Here is an 18,402-nt window from a genome sequence, read left to right as displayed (position 1 = left end):
CTGCCTCAGGAGTGGAAGCTGCGTGTACCACCATCATTACAAGCACAATCCACTCTATCAGCAGTATCTGCAGAAACGAGCATTAACTACAAAGATCATATACAACAATACAGGACTCCCCAAACTGAAGCAGATGACAACAGCCAATTTAAAACACAGGTTTACAAGCAGAAGCCTGAATACGCTTTGCTCTTTTCTTTTTACCCTTTGTTTCTTTTCTTTGCTCTGCTTACTTAGAAGTACATAATTTCTGTAAAGAAAAATAAGGCTCAAGCTTTAACCCCTATCACATGAAAAAGGAAATCAATGCCATATCTATTTATACACACAGTGAATGGCTATAATTTAAAAGACTAAAGGGTTCATTCGACTGTTGAACTAGCAAATGCTAAAAAGACTATAGCCAGGCAGAAAGAGGAGACTGCAGGGGAAAGGAAGGACAACCTTCAGAGCTCAGCAACTATCATGTCTGTCAAAAAATATTTATGGATCAAGATCAAACACCTAACCATGTGGGGGTAATACCCCCCCCCCCCTTCTCACTTACCATGTACTCTAAAACACAGGTTTCAATTTTCACTTGAAAAATGAAGGACAGGTGCATACAAAGAGGTCAGGAAGCATCACAGAGAGCACATTCCCTCTTTTTAAACCTAAATGTATGTGTGCGTGTGCGTGTATACATGTATATTTATCAGGCATGCTCTTGAAGAGGAAGAAGTCAATCCAGACTGCCTGCAGGAACACAGCAGGAGCCTTAACTGCTGCTGAGATCCAGCAAAACCTCCAAAATGGATCCTGCTGGCATGGGACCCACTCTCCACCACAGAGGCCAGAGGTATCTCGGCAGGTTGGATGGACAAGATGCTGCGAGCAGGGGCAGCTCCCTTCCCTGTCCCAGAGCCTGCAGCTCTGACTGAACCTTGAGGGAACAAGGCTCTGCTCACAAGAGTGGCCACTCAAACACTAAAAAACTAAAATCCAGGTTTAGGAAAAGCTGAGTGATCCTGACACACACTGAGCCAAACTCATGGTCTATAGGTGGATGATCCTACCACTCATAAAGGTAAGTCAGTGTCCTTGTGAAGAGCAGAGGTTCACTGCTCACTCAGGTTTCTCTGCTGTGCTTAGGTCCCAGACTCAGCTACTAATAAGGCACCTGGAGGCCAGAGACAGAATCTCACCTCTGTCTACAGAGCTGTTCCCCATTCCCAGCCTCTCTCTGTTTACTTAACACCACTGGTCTTAAACCCCTCATTTCTTTTACTTTCCTTCCCTCCACCCCCAACTCAAGAACTCTTACCATCCTGATAAGTAATTAAAAAATGGTAATTCTCTATGATAAGAGAGAAACAAAACCTAGGTATTTTAACTTTAGACCTGAAATAGTATAGCTCTCACACTGCGGTAGTATTTAGATACAAGACCGATACATTCATCTGCTTGGAAGGCTCTTGTCTCATTATAATAATTGAAACAAGCCATTTGATGACTGTCCAACAAAACATTACAAAACCAGAAACCTTCTTGGCAAATCAACCCTACCACAGTCACTAAGGAACAGGTGGGCATCAAAAGAAATAATTTCACCACAGACAAATGGTTGTTCCAGGGAGAGGTGAAATAACACCTGTACTCACTAAGCCTATTATTTTTGCTAAGATATCATAGATTTGCTCAGTGATGTAGCTACCATGGATTCAAAATTCCTATTGCCTGAGGAGATGCAATTACATACATGCAGATGAATCCTCATGTGGAACATCCCTAACCAGATCTGCTCAGCAACAGTTCATTGACAGCACCAAGAAACTGTGCATGTTCATCAGCAGCTCTGACATGCAGACACACCACAGAAGCAATACAGAGATGAACCCACCCTAAGCTTAATTCCTTCCCATTTCCTGTTCAAGACATGAATCCAGTCTGTTCAGTCCTGCTCAGTCTCACTACACCAGTTCTATCTCTTCTTTTAATGCTACCCTTGTTGGTGTTGTTCAAGTGTTACCCCTCTGGGGAGGACCATTCACATCCAAACTTAAACAATATGGGAGTCTGTGATGCATACAGAGCACCACTAGAATCAAAAGTACCCCAAGGTGCTGAACCCTGCAGGATAAGGAGAATTAGGAACAAACTTGCATTACAAAAATCTTGACTGAATTTGAGGATAAGGGTGGTTTGTTGTTTTCTTTAATTATCACAGAAGGTATTGGCAACTCCTGGAAGTTGAGCACACTGAGCACATTTCAAGAGGCAGAATCCCATGTGTAATCTCCCAGCTCCAGCTGCTGAGATCCTACAGAGCTGGCTGACAGGAGTCTAGTTTCTTGCTACACAGTACTGCAGACAGAATTAATGTTTTCCACACTGCCAGCCTCTGTAGTACTGCTATGCATTTCCTACACTGATAACATTTTACACCACTCACCAAAATATTTTTTAATTTGCTATTATAAGTCACTGAGTTGGAAAAAAGGATCCTTCCTGTTTTAAATTTTGAACCAACCTAGCCAAATATTTCAGGAAACTACCCCTATAAGAAGCCATTACAAGACAAATGGAGATACGGAGAATTTTCATATATATTATGAGGTGTTTATTATATTATGAGGTGTTTACTGAGTATAAGCAGTCTGTTTAAAAACATTGAATAATTATTACTTCCAATCTGAATATAACTGGACAAAAGTAAAAGTTATATTTTATTTAATTTAAGGTCTTTACAAATAATTCATATTATAGCTGTGCACACTGCAACAGAGAATACAATGTTTGAGCATCACTTTATCCAGGCCTTGCCTCAGCTGAGAGATTAATGTAAAACTGCACTTTGTATAGTAGTAGTAGAATTGTAGCAGACAAGAATCATATATAACCATGAACAATTTAATATCTCAAAACACTTTTGACTAAGCTAAAGTATAAGGTTTTTGTGTTTTCAAAAAATTATCCTAACTTTTAAAAAAAAAGTTAACAAATTTAAGGCAAACAGAAAAATGTCACTGTTTTATGATGCAGCCTTTCACATGTCCATAACCTTTTCAACATGCATTTGCCTCATGCAAAACGTAGATGAGAGTGTGGTCACTTACTATTTAGTTTCATTGTACTAAATATTGATTTTAAAACTCTTCTAAAGACAAAACAATTAAATCCTATCCATTTTATGATATTGACTACTGCAAACTTAACCTCACAAATATTAATTCAATTTTCACAATACAATATTTTCACAATATTGTGACATATCAATAGATTTAAAGAATCTACTAAAATCAATGTGATACACAAAGCAGGGAGGTTAGTCTGAGACACCCAGGATGCAATTTCTAGCATTATTTTATGTGTCGCTTTCATCAGCTATGGTCCTCAACGCATGCATAAATCAGTCCTGAGGTATGAAGACAAATAAAATCAGAAAAAAATGCAAGTAGTAATCACCACTTAGCTTATTGATTCCAACTGCTTATCTACACTGGCCTGGTTTAAAAATTCAGTATGTTACTAGCTATGTTGAGACATCTGGTAGAATTAACAAAATTAGTGGTTTAGGAGATATCTCAACTTTCCATAGAACTGAGCAGCAAAACTGAGACTTCAACATTCTAGAACAGCATCTGAATGTGAAGATTTGGGGTTTATCTTTTCATCATTTTACATAAATAGCCTTTAGTACATCAATTCCAACTGCTGATGAAAAAAAAAGGGGATTTGATTCTGAAGATAAATTTAACTGTATCATTTTCAATTTTTTTGTGCTTAAATTTCATCAAAAAACTCCAAGCTCTTTCAGGAACTAACTGGGAATCTCTACAGAAAAGCATCGGTATGTTGCTATACTTTATTTTAACAAACTGTAGCTTATAGATGGCACAGGGATAATACCTATAGAATTGACAGGTAAAAGGCATAAAAACAACTAATCCCCTTCTTTTTTCAACCAAGGTAAAAACCCACACACTACACCTTGAGTTCCTCATTCTAATCTCTCTGCCAGTATTTCTCAGCTGTCCTCATGGCAGCTCAATATATAAAAGTGCCAGTTCCAGTGACTTCTGCATTGCTTATATTCAGTCAGCAAATTCTAGTCTAACTATTTTCAGTTTGTTCCCTAGGACCACATGGAATCTGAACCAATTCTTGTTTCAATCCTCACTTTTCCATTCTGCTTCAGTGGCAGAATTGAATTTGCTACAGTTCTCCCCAAGTTCAGCTGCAACAGTGCCTGCGTACTCCACTGAGTACTCACTCCACAATCAGATTTTTCCTTCCACGACCAATGTTCTTCTTCAGATGGGTTGGGAGAACACTCAAAAGTATCAAACACAAAGAAGTCTGCTTCCAGCTCTGAACCAGCAGCTCTCTGGAAGACCAGCCCTCAAGAGTTGATATTGGCATGGACAGAGTTTCACATCTTCATTACCAACCAGGAGGACAGGATAGAGCTGCCAAGCACAGCAAATCTTCATGGCATGCAGTATTAGAATAGCACAGTTGATGGGCAAATAAATATTGGAGAAAATGCAGCAAACGCACACTGAAGTGTTCAGTAGACAATATAGCAACTAAGATCAATTTGCAGGAAACTAAAAAGGTATTAACCCTACATTTCATTTTGCCTAAAAGTAAATAAATTTCAAGCATGCTAAGGCAACTGAGAGCCAATTTTTCCCCTGTATGATGAAGTCTAGAAAGACAAATAGCAAAAAAACAAACAAACAAACAAAAAAAAAAAAACCTTCAAGTTTTCTCAGAAGTAAAAAAAACCAAATACATGTGATTTTCTGAATAAGCACTTAAAATCATTTCAATGCAAATTCTAGAGAGTCCTAAGCTCTCCTGTTGTATTCTAGTTCCTAGTTTTTTGTGTCATTCAAAACAGAAATTGTAGCTACTTATACATTCACCTTCTTGCTACAGGTGACATGCAAAAAATCCTTACTTTTTTCACTACTACACTCTTTTCTAGTTAGCAATCAAAAAGCTTACACTTGAAGTGAAAGGCCACAAAAGCAGCTGAGAGAAATCCATTGGGTTCCATTGAGGATAAGTGAGTTTGGTGCATCTGTCCTGCTGGAGTCGTTAAAACACAATTCCAAAGGAAACACATTACACTCCAAGTGCAGATGATTTTACTAGCGAGCAGCTCATGTAGCATGAAGCCTAGCCATTAGCAAAGGAATTGAATGTTCCAAACACTTTGCTAATAAAATTGGGAAAAAAAAAACAAAAACTAAAAAAAGCCCTACAGGAGTCTCATGCTCCAACATATACCTGAACAAAAAAAAGCCCAAGCATATACCTCGTGTTGGCAGAACAAAGCACAAATCAACAAACAGCAGCTCCAGAAGCTGTCACCAAAATAGATGTCTCTTACTCTACACCCTCCCAATGATATGAGATTTTCCTGGGGGTATATGGTACAACAGTAGAATTGGAATGGTTTGGCACTCACCAGTATTCTGGTAGACCAGAGTGAAGAGAATGTTTTATCATTGCTAACAAAAACTAATTAAAGCTCTGTAAAAGAATCTATTAACAGAGTTCTCAGTCACTCCAATGGGATAGTGCAGTTAAGAACAATTCTCTGTTTGGGATACCAGGTCTCCCATCCACATACAGACGTACAACATACTGGCATGTGAAAGCAAGTCACGTACACCTGTATATATATGTGTCATATATAAATATACGCATATGTATATAGTCTATTCATCAGGTATGGCATGTAAAATATAATCCAGAATCTTCAAATTTCAGTGGTCTCATTTATTACAATTATCATGAAGGACTATAAAAGACATAACAAGGTGGAAAAAATAGTATATTATTTATATAATGAGACTGTTGGATATATTTCAGAAAACGCAGGCAAACCAAGTGTAATTCAACATAATAACATGATTTTTTTTTCCAGCCAACACAGATGATAGATGATTTTTTTGCTTGTCCACTTACAGAAAAATGTCCTTTAAATGCCAAACTAATTTAATTTCCTGTACCTACTCACTGTGTACAAAACTGGTTTCTATTACTCTGAAGTAACAAAAGCATTAGAATAGAATGAAAGTTCAAACTTGCCCCTTTTTATATAAATACTGAAAGTAACTCTGTTTGGAATACTCAGATTATCCCATTAGAAAAAAATAATTCATATTGAATCATATGAAAAACCCTCTGAATATATTTCAGATAATAGTTAGTAACAATGGGCTTTATGAAGGTTACCTTACACTTAATTTTAATTTGCACACTATGTTGGCAAATTTATATCTTAATACCTATTTTTCATGCAGCATGTTTGCTTGAGGATTATTTAAAAAGAAAAACCTTTCAGACAAAATTTGTATCACTTTTGAACCAACTGAGGCTAAGAAAATACCTGGCATTTTTCCATGTCAAATGTGTCTGGATACCTTTTCTTCAGGATTCCTTTTTCTACTGGGTATACAACAGCACAAAGGGAAATCATTTTCCTTGTCATAAAATGTGAGACAGGTAATAGCATACAATGTACAGGTCTGTTGCTTAATGTTCATGAAAAAGTAATTTAAATCTCAAAACTGAAAGAAAACAGAAAATTATAAATCCCTCCCTCGCATCTGAAACCTGGCAACTTCCTTCCCATGGCCTTGTGATATCTTTTCTCAGTGAAAAAAACCTGTGCAGAAGGTGCAATAGCACAAGAGCAGTTGATGGTAATGTAAAAGAGAAAACTTTGCCTTCTTTTTCTCTTATAGGATATATAAAGTTAGATCCCTTTCCCATACCCAATATCCATCATATCATGAAGAACTATCTAATCCTCTTTCTAATATTGTTCATATTGTCCAGAAATTGCAGAAGTTGCTGAATTCAAGAGCACTAATGGATAGATGGCCAGGCTTCATTTCTTAAGAAAATTAGGGAAAAATTCCAGGAACTGATTTGATTATGGCATTTAATCACTTTCACTTTAAGAAGAAAGTATTAGATGATAGAGATCTTGAACTAGGAAAGGAAGATGTGATTTTAAAAAAATAAAATACTTATAAAAAAGAAAAAAACATCAAAGTACCCAAAAAGATAATCAGAGGAAAAAGAATCAGAAACAAAACACAGTTCCAACAGGTTGCAACGACCATTCCTAAATTACTCCAGAAGCTATGGATTCACCTTTTCAGGATCATCCCAACTAGTGAAATACAAGGCACTTGGGTCCAGAGAAGGTTCACTGGAAAGAACAACCAGGCTAAGAAGAGATGACCTGAATGCTTTCTGTGGTCTTAAATGCTTTATAAAAACATAAAGACTTCAATTTTCAACTTACATCTGCTTTTCTAATAATAAAATGTTACACTAAGAAAATTAGCCAAATTATTATAAAATAACACCTAGGCTGGAGGTCACCCTTGTGTAGGACAGTGCACCTGTAATTCTGCTTGCATAACACACCATAGCGCAGACAATTGGCTTTTGTTTCTTTCCCGCTGATGAAAGTGGTACATGCATATAGCACTCCACAACCCAGCAAAATAAAAAATATTACCTGTTTAAAACAAAAAGTGAAAATAATGCTACCTAAGGAAATAAACTAGGTTGTAGTTTTATTTTTGAAACCAAAACCATTCAAGCAAGCTATGAATGTCAGTGTTTTAATAAATTGTCAGAGCTAACCATACTATTTTACAGGGAAATGATGAAACCTCAGAGCACAAAATAACTACTCAGTGTCTAGAAGAAACAGAGCACTACACACATTCTTTCTTAGGAAATTTCAGTAATTTTCCACTGTTGCCTTTGATACTAGCATTTATCTGGTTCAGGAGAGTCAAGTAGGTATACACAGATAGATGGATTACTGATCTTACAAAGTATGGAAATTCTCATTTTGGTATTCTTGCACTAAAAACATAGGTATTTATTGCAGAGCTGATCTTGCACATTTAACACACACTAATTGAGAAGTAGCAGTAAATCCAGTAAGTGCACACAGTTATTCTGTCTTAGGCACAAGATATCTGCTTATTGTTCTGACTCAAGTCAGCATGAGATTTTGTTCATATTACTCAGCCATTACATTGCTGCTAACTTACCTGTTATTTAACAAGAATACCTATTATATAAACATAGCATTCAAGAGAAGATTACACAACACAAAAGGCAAACCAGCACAAGGAGACCTCTTATAAGCACAGCATCTTAATGATTTCTAATGTAATGAAAAGTAACTGAGGACTGAAAAAACCTCCTTTTGCAGGATTCTTTCCACTAGAAAACTGAGGTCATGCTGAAACCAGTTTATAGCAACAATTTCTCAAAAAATTTCTATACTTTTTTCTACTAAATGAAATGAAGCACTGTTATTTTAATAAAAAGAATGGATGCTTCTCCAGGAAGGTAATAGTGCTTCAGGTAAGACAAATAACCTTGTATCTTAAAAATTCTTTTGGCAGTTACTTCAAACAAATATGAAGCTGCCTATGTAAGTACCTGCCCTATGAGATACAAATATAAATGCAAAGGCAAAATCTGTGTATTTTTCATAGAAAAATAGAAAATACATAAAGATACCAAATGCCAGTACTATTAATTTATCAGCAAGTACATATTCAGTCATTTTAATATCATCATCATCACTCCTGACTTTCAGAGACTTAATAAAAAAATATTGACGTTGACAATAGGACCTTGTGCTCATCTACAAACTACTATTTTCAAGATGGTTCTCTTCTAATATCAATATATCAATATGCAAGAGACACAAGCAGATTCCTAATGCATTTCTACAGAAGCCATCCAAATTTGCTGTAGAAATATATTTATGATTTACTGAACACCATCTGTCTCTGTTGGTATAGCTGTAGCTCTGTATCTTCTGCTAGTGTTGGTGCTGAGAGCACAGTAAACTACTCTGTAAACAGCCAAGAGCCACATAATGACCACACTGAACTTTGCTTTATCTTTCCTGTAAACATCTCAGAAGACCTTTGAGTACAGAGCACTGTAGACCAGGGCAGCTGTCATCAGTGTTATTTAGGCATGGGTATAAGTGTCCAGAATTCTGACCTTCATGGTTATGCACAGAAAACATCAGTAATTTTTTCCAGAAAATACCAGATTACCACCAAACATGGTATGTCTCATCAGTCAGTGTGTCCTACAAAAATCTTTTTCTACTCACATCAAGTGCAAAAAATAGTCCAGAACTAGTGCAAACATTCCACCTAAGATGCCTACAACGTGCTCTTAAGTCTGCCCTGTTCCCAGCAGAATACCCGAGCTCACATTACCTAATCATTCTGCAGAGAGGTTTGTTCATTCTCCAATGTTCTCTGGGTGTGATCTTCATATTAAAAGAAATATTCTCTTAACACATGGCCCTAGGACTCTGCTAAAGATAGTGCAAGAGAAAATCTGCAAGTTGATGTTATGATTTAAAGAAAAGTTTCAGTACTTCCTATTTGAAAATTGAATGCTTTTTCATTCACTGCATTCTGCCCTATAGCATTACTTGGTCACACATTCCCCCATACTTCCTTCAGTTCATGCCCCTGCTTACATCTGTTGGGAATAAACAGAAAGAAAACTGTTGCTCTTTACACATGTGGCCATACACAGTTATCACTGTACATCCTGGGGTTTGGGCTGTGGTTTTTGACATTATGCCTCTGTGGGTCTGTTATTTTGATTTTATTTTTTCCCCAGTGAATTTGCTTGCTCTTGGTTTCAGTATTCACAAAGTAAGGGAAGAGGGGTTTAGAAGTCCATATCTGCTTACTCTGGTACCACCTCTTCTCTCAGATATGCTTTTCATTCTCTTGGACAAATTCTCACTGCAGAACACACTCTGGATCATCCATGGATCATCCAGACTTCATTTCCCAAATACCATTTTCAGTCTAAGTGCCTGGTATTTAGACTTATATATATTTATCCTATATATTTAGTCCTATATATAGGACTGACTACGCTACATTGGTTTGGTTTCTTGAGGCATCCCCATAAATACCAGGGGCATATTTATCTCCTGCCTGAGTGATGGACTTATGGTTAACACCTATTTCTCTTTTGCCTATAGAACTCTTATGCCTACAGTCACTCTTCTTCAAAAATTTACAGGATGTGAGCTAGAGCACAGCATTCAAATGAACACTATAAGGTGCATATGGAACATTCAATTACAGCATAACAAATCAAATTAATTGCACTGCAGGGAACAGTAATTAATTACAGTACTATGATTTATTTGTAAATAATTTTTTGACTAGCAAATAGTTAATTAATTCCTATTAGGAATAATAATTGTTATAGGATTTAAGTAATTCCTATATCCTTAATCTTCCAGACTGCTACTTCTTGTCCACCAAGGCTCAATAATATTTTATCTTCAGCTTAAAGGTCTGTCACAGTATATTTTAGCTGAGGGCACATCAGCTAAAAGTTTCATTATTTCCAAACACAACCATCAAACATCCAAGTAATTTTAAGACCTTTTGACAGTCTCACTCAATATAGTCAGGAATGCCCAGAAAGCTTATTTGTTCAGAAGTGATCAAGCTTTATATGACACATTATGAGAGTCTCAAATTAAAACACCCTTCTAACTCTATACTGACCCATAGCACATTGAAATTGCAAATTTACAACTCTAGCAACCTTCAGTGGACACTGCAAGTGGTTATGATTTCAAAAAAAAACCAGACCATTCCTGTAGCAAAGGAAGAAAATTCAGCACAATCATGCTATAAGCATGTGACAGCCATGAAACCTGTGGTACCATATAAAAAAAGTACTATTTTGCGAGATGAAGAAAGGTGAATATTTAATAACTTACCCCTTCTGCATTTTCTTCTGTGTTGGCCAGCATTTCCTGGAGGGCCCGTACTGACAGAGACTGCTCCAGCACAAAGGTGCAGATGGACAAATCAGGTGGAACATTCTAGGTAAAAGAAAACCATGAGATCACATTAGTAACACATTCGCTGAGTAGCACTTTCCAGTGGCTGTATTTTGCCTCACCATCCATGGATCTGAAAGATCTAATACATCTGTGAGGCTATGAAATCCAGCCACATACTGGGCTGCAACACTTAAGTTTTAGCCAGTAAAGGGGAGCAATGCTCTGCTCAGCATGTGCAAGCTGATACCTGGGGTATCAAGTCCCATCTAAAAAAAGAAAGAAACTCTCAATAAAAGAAGAAACCAACGAATTTCATCAAGTTCAGCAGAGAATCACCATGAATGTCAGGGCTAGTGCACTCTCCCTCTGTGTCTGCAGAGAGGAGGAGAGGGATCTTGCAATTCTCTTTAAAAATCTAATAGTGATTAGAGGGAACAGAGGCAGACTCTTCTTGCATGTGCTCCTTGGAAGGAATAGAAGCAGCAATACAAGTTGTACAAAGGAAATCAGAGAAAAAAAAATGGGAGTGGAAAGGCTCTTAAGCAAAGCAATGATGGGTCTGCTTGGACATTAGCACATGGAACATGTGTCCCAGACACTATGCTCAGATTGTGAGGAAAACCAAATTCAGTCTTTAGGCTACTGGTAGTTAGCCAGAGCTCATCATTATCATAAAGGTCAAGATGAATTTTCCTAGCAGAAATAGTGGACATCAAGTATCAAGGCCAAGCCAGCAGCTTCAAAGCCTTGCAGGGCACTACACTTCACCACAGGCTGCTCTAACTGGGATAAAACTAAAGAGTCCTATAAAAATCATTATTTAACTTGTCATGCTTGAAATAAATATCATTGAACTATTGAAAAGTTAATTTTCCAGACTATCATAAATATTCGTATAAAATTGAAAGAGGTTTGTAATAGCAATGTCTAAGTTACAAAGTAGCAATGTAAAATTAGACTTTATGTGGGGATCTTTTCTTCTGTTAAAAGAACATGCAACTCCTACACACCTTTACTTGCCTCAGAAATTCTTTCGTATTCCTTCTCTATTTTCTTTTCATTTTCATTTAGTTTAGGAATACTTTTATTGACTGTTGGAATCCAGTTTTTTACAGCATGAATGCTTTTGCTGCTAAAAGCTGTAAAACGGCACACTTACTCAAACTGTGTACAAAGTGAAGAGGCGACTTCCAAGGCCAAATTGTAAAAGGTAGTTGCAAAATCGTTTTTTCCCCCCCAAAAGTTAGTTTACTCAGAATACCTCACATTCTTACCAGCTTATTATACAGCTGTTCATCCCTACAAAATACAGCAATTCAGGTCTGTTTAATACATAATAGATCTTTCCAATACCTCTATTTCAATGAAATTAATGTAAAATTGTACTTTAAGTTTCAGGCAGATGAAAAAGACTTTAATTGCATCTTCTGTTACATGGGTTTTGACTGACTTATGCAATGATACTTTGGCATGGAATATTTTTCAGGCAACTCCTTCAGGATCAGGTCTCTAATTATTTGTCAGTGTTCTTGTTACCATTTTTCTTTTGTAGCTAGTCAGACACTACAACCGTCCTTTTAATGCTAAGACTAGGCCAACAAACGACCAATTAGATGGTCTTCAAAACACCTTTGTAATATAAGTACCACCACGAGCCCTTTCGTTACAAAGCAGGAAAGAGCACACAAAGATCTCAGGCTGCAAGGTGCTGCTTCTACTCAGTTAACATAAGGACAGTTTTCCAGTCTAGAAAGCCTCACAGCCTAACAGTAGTGCTCACTCTCCAGTCTGCCCAGTTAAACTGACAAACAAGAGTACGAACAAAAGAGAAAAAATGCTCCATACACGGTGCTCAGAAATAAGCCAAGGCTACCTTTTCTGCCTAAATAAGCAAACAAAGTCTCCTTAACAATATTCCCACTGTTATTACTGTTATTTAAAGTAGCATTTTTGCTGGCAGAACATGTCTCACACATACAATTCTGGACATATCAAATGTTTTACTATTGAATCTACCCCAAAGGTTATATACTCTCCAATATCAAAAATCCTGCATCGTCCCAAACACTGGTCAAACCAACATAACTAGGACACTTTTCCTTCATCCATTTCATTCTCCTTTATGCTCAAGACAGCCATGAGCACTTCCTCTCCTACCCATTAAAACTGAGGTAGGAAGTCCCAATGAACACTTTTCAGCTACTCTCATTGCAGGTAAGGCACACTTTTTGCTGCTAGGCAGTGGAAAAGGAGAAATGTATGGGATCGTTTTGCTTTAATTAAGTGAAAGAAGTACTGTGTTCTTACAGTCTAGCAAAATGTTAGAGGCAGTTTTTTTTCATGAGGCAAAAGGGAGAGCATACTATCTCACCTCATCTTCGTTGCATGAATGCCTGGGTACTTGGTGGCCCTCAGAGAGAAATGTTTTTCCCTTAAGAGCTGAGGAAAGATGCACCTACTGATGCTTGCAGGGTGCATGTGAATTAGACCTTCCTCTCTGGCAGTTCCTTAGCCAGCTCTGGTCTACTGAAATCCAACGGGCATGACTGCATCAATCCCAGGACGTACAACTATCAAAGCATGGAAAAACAGGGGACAGATGCAGACCTGCCAATGTATTTAGCTCAGTTACAGTTCAGCTCATCCCTATACACTTTATTTCAATGCTGATGCTTTTAACACTATGGATTTAAAGGATAAGACTTTGGGCCTCAGACTGAAGTTTCCTCTCTTGAATAGCCCCCTCCAAAGACAATAATTCCAACTAATTTTAAAATTCTCATTTAAATATAACAAATTACTCACACTGGCTTTTCCATCTCTTCAAAGCATAAAATAAAAATGAGGAAAGAAAACCAGAGTATTTGCCAGACCTCTGATTATCTATCTTATTGTCTGTCAAATTATCTCACACACAGACAGAGGATGGCATATGAAAAATAAAGGTATTCTATGGCAGTCTAACATTCTCTATTGAACAATATCTTCATGCACAGTACATAGTACATTTTAGTACCCAGTCTGGAGAGCAACTGCATATTCTAGTGGCTGCAAGGAAAACCTGTAGCAATTTGTTTTCAACATCAGGCTTTTTTGAGGACAGGTGAAATGTGTTGGCAGATATTTCAGTGACTGCTTTGCTAGACTATGAACACACCATTAATAATAAATAATTTTAAAGAAAATATTTTGCTACATGTCTAACAACCCACCAATGCACTTTTAATAAATGCCAAAACTACCAGGTTTAACTAACAGTTAAATGGTAATAATACATCTCTATTTTGATAACAGAATACAAACTATAACCCCATAAACTGATCAGCTCAAAAGCAGAGGCCTCATCAGATATAAATAACCATATTGGCAATCTTCAACTTTCTTTTCTACCAATTTTCATCATATTTATATTTGCTGCAGTAACTGACATAGAAAATTAATTCATATTACAAATCGGGGGTTGGTTTGTTCTGTGACAGAGTATATAATGGCCTTGGACAAGCCAGGGAACCTGTATCACTTCATATCATCAGTGGAAAATTCTGATAAGCAATGGCAGTATTCAGTATAATTTATTTTCAGTTTATTTCTGACACATTTGCAAAATCAATCATACTTTTACTGGGTTTGAATCCAAAATATACTCACTAACTTAAAAGGTAAATAGTAGTAACTCCAGTTTACCTCAGTATTAATTAAAGCATTACTGATTTGGCTGCCAGTTTATGTTTAGATTTGCCCTCTTGTCAGTTTTTCTTTTTAGAAAATCTACTCAGTCATAATTACAGCCTAATATGCAAGTAGTTCAATTTTTAAAAAAGTTATTACATAAATAAATAGAAATTGTATATTACATTTCAAAAGGACATTCAGTACCTCTAGGAGAAAAGTAATAAATTATTATTACCTTTTTCTATTGTTCCTTCATCATGGCTTGTAATAGCCCAATCAGCAAAATTAGACAAGTTAAAATAAATGTAACGGTCATCTGGAATTTTTAAGGCATACCCATTACTGAAGTAATTACTGGATTATTTAGAAAATTGGTGAATTCCTTATTCTTCCTGTCATTTTAAACTACATTTATTGTGTACACTAGTTTTCTGTAGCAATATTTGCATATTAAACTATGCTTTACTCTGTGGGAGGCAGATTTGCAAATTAGATATTCATACCCTTTATTAAAAAGGTGTTTCAAGTAAAGCTTTTGAAATATATTTCAACCCTAACTGCATTCCAACCCACAGGTGAATCATGGGTACTGGATGTATTAATTATCCTCAGTTTCATTTTCTACAGAATTTCTATTTACACACTCCAGCAAAAGCAAGAGGCTGAGACACAAAACTCAGTGCTGTTGTCATTACTCTGACAATCACACAGTGCTAACAAGCCACTGGAATGTACAACCTGCTCATATAATATGTTGCATATAATCTTGTGAATGTAAACTGAACTTCTGCCTCTCATAAATATTAGTGATGACTGAAGGATAATTAATTGCATCAGCAAACACAATTCTGTCTCTAGAATAAGCAGCTTCACCTCAGCTTTACTTGTCTTCCTAGATATTTGCAAGCTTCTTAGTTATTTTTCTAAGCTCACAGTTATTTTTGTTATTTTTCTAACCACATTCCCAATTAAATGGACTTGCAGGTATTTAGTTTTTAACTATATATTGAGAATTCACACAGCAGTGCCTAATCAATTACCTAATTAAGCAGCCTGATGTCAAAAAGTGAGATGTGGGTGTTCATAACTCTTTTTAATGCTAGCACATTTACTAGATGCCTAACTTCGAGAATGCAAGTAGGAGGACACAGAAAATTCATTTCAGTACAGAATTTAAGCAAAACATCTGTAGTCCTATTTGTGGGAGTAGCCTGAAAGAAACTGAACCCATCAGCTATTTTCAAGTTACATTTCAATTTATACACCTCTATCTTTCTGGCAGCCTTTTCTATTTAAATGAGATTCTGTCTGGTGACAGTGATGAAACAATCAATATAACCAAGGAAAAACTTCTATTTCTAGGACTCTACATAGAAGGCCTAGCTTTCCTTGTTTTCAAGCTTGTCATTGAAATAATGGAGACAGAACAGAAATATATGAGTCTGACAACCCAAGTCCCGTCAGCCAAACAGAATGAACCATATTCATCAAATTCCAAAGCAGACAAGACAGAGAATGAATTATGAGCCTTACAGTTTCAGTTCTGTAGAGAGTGTCAAGTAACACTGTCCTCTCCCTGAAACTCCTCCAAGAACAGTGTCAAGCTCCCATGTGTTTACCATGAGCAGACTGTGAAGGTTGCCTGGACACCTCCTACAGGAAGTTTACTATCAGCTGCTTCTGACTATTTCAGTGTGAAACCATCACTTTCTGTATGAGGCTCTTATAGGACATTCCATCCCAAGCAGTTGTTTCCCTCAAAAGCAGAGAAATTCTCTGCATTCAAAACGTTTTTTGTTATTCTACCTAAAACTTGTAGTGCACTTATGTTTTTGGAAGGGCAGTTTGACAACGGAGTGGCTTTTTGTCACAAGTACACTTTTCACTTTTTCTAGGAAAAACTCCAAAAATCCAGGCATGTTCTACTTCCTGAAAAATGTCATTTTCACATAGTGAAAAGTTTCTTGTTAACATCTGAAAGCTCAAGAGAGTCCTTTTTGCACAGGAAAATTGTTTCAGCTGTTTCAGGAGGCAAAACTTAGAAACTGACAGGATAAAATCAGAACAGGGTCTAGAATAAAAAAAAAAAAAAAAAAAAAAAAAAAAAAAAAAAAAAAAAAGAAGGAGACAACACAGGGAAAACCAGCTAGTGGTGGAACTGAGGTCAGACACAAATACATTGCAATAATTCCATTTTCAAATCTTAAAACACAAGACAGCTCCATGTCCTCAGTGGTTCTCTTGAATTCTGCTGGTTGCCTATGCCACATGCTGATGTCCTTGTTAATCTGACCTAAACAATGGAATGTTTTAATTTTCTTAAAAATACTCTCTCTGGTCACATATCTAAAGTTTCACCATCTTATCCAGATCTCTGAGCGCAGAAGTCTCCCATAAGTGAAGCATTAGATTTGATAAAACCAGCAGTGGAAAAATCGTTGATACACTGAGCATACTTTCTGTTGATACATCAAACACTGTTCTACAGTAGTTTTTGTCTGATTACAGGGAGTTACTAGTTTTTATTCTCTATGAGTTTACACAGCAGTGAAGACAAAGTTCGTTTCCAACTTTCATTTTCAGATAGTGAAATATCATCTGCTAGTCACTGTGTAACAGAGCTCATTGGCAAAGAAAATTCTGTGAGCCTGAAACTTAATCCGTAGAAGGAAACTGCTTCTTGGGGTTTTTCCTTCTCACAATCTTCTTTAAAAATCCATAAGAAACCTACTTGTACTTAAGATGTTCTTACTTAAGTACAATTACAGTATTTTCCTTTATGCTGAAAACAGTTTCAAAATTTCATCTTAAAATTTTTCAGTTTTTGCCCTTTGAAATTGCCTTGATCCTGAAATTAGTCAAAGGTCTTGAGGCCATTATTAACAGAGCAGACTATCTTAATCACTTGGAAGCTGTAATTCCTAGTAAGGTATTTACTTTCTATATAGATTAAGGGCTGCATATATTCCATCTTTAAATGGGTAAGGGGCTTTTTCCTCTTACCCTCCATCTCTTCCCTCTAGTCTCCTTTCTAACCTAAGGACATAAGTCCCACATATCTACATTACTGAGAGCTGCTTCCTTTTTATCTCCTTTTTGAAAATTTAGAAGTCTTAGCAATAGATAGAAGCAATATTCGATAAGGAGCCATACAACTACTGCAGCATTGATGAATAAACTTGGTCAATCAGCTCAACTCCCATCACAACATTTGCTGCTGCAGCCAGAAGCTTAGATGAACTTAATTGATAGTGTATCACCCTAATGCAGTGAAAATGTGTTAATTTTTAAGGTAATTAGGAAAATTTCATGCTGACTGATAAAATAAGAAAAGCTCATAGGATCAACAGTGCTACAGAGGGTCTAGGCATACATCCAAATTAACAAAAACATTGTTTATCTTCATATTAATGCTGAAAATTCTATCTTATTATGCTAATCTTATGTGTATAATTCAAAACCTTAACATTCCCTTTTATCTTAGAGATTATGTTGTATTTGTAGCTACTGCAACGAATTATGGAAAAATCCAGGATGATTATTATCATGGGAGGGTATTGTTGCTTTAGAACCTGTAAGGAAGCAGCTACCCCTTGATTCTTGCAGCATTCTTGCAGAAAGATGACCTTTATAAAATACTACTTTGTCCCTATCTGAAAAACATACCAGATAGCCAAAAGGAAAATCTTCCTAATCCCTGACCAGATTTAATATAAACCATACATTACAACAGTCATGTTTCTAAGCAGCAACCCTCTAACCTTTCAGGATCAAATAAATAGGGCAGACATGCACGTGTTTTGTACCTGTAATAAGTGACACAGCCTGACCTGCGTCAGTGGAAG

The 18,402-nt window shown here is 36.6% G+C and overlaps 1 protein-coding gene across 1 annotated transcript in view; it reads right to left on the bottom strand.

Annotated features, from left to right (window-relative positions):
* RYR2 (ryanodine receptor 2) overlaps positions 1-18,402 on the bottom strand; it is a 386,286-nt gene that overhangs the window by 258,560 nt on the left and 109,324 nt on the right. Inside the window, exon 3 of the mRNA XM_053974163.1 lies at positions 10,820-10,924. Coding sequence (XP_053830138.1) covers positions 10,820-10,924 — 105 coding nt within the window. The remainder of the gene's footprint in view (positions 1-10,819; positions 10,925-18,402) is intronic.

This window comes from Vidua macroura, chromosome 3 (genome assembly GCF_024509145.1).
Source record: "Vidua macroura isolate BioBank_ID:100142 chromosome 3, ASM2450914v1, whole genome shotgun sequence".
NCBI classification, from domain to species: Eukaryota; Metazoa; Chordata; class Aves; order Passeriformes; family Viduidae; genus Vidua; species Vidua macroura.
Note: the sequence above shows the minus strand (reverse complement) of the source record. Positions and strands in the feature narration are given on the sequence as shown.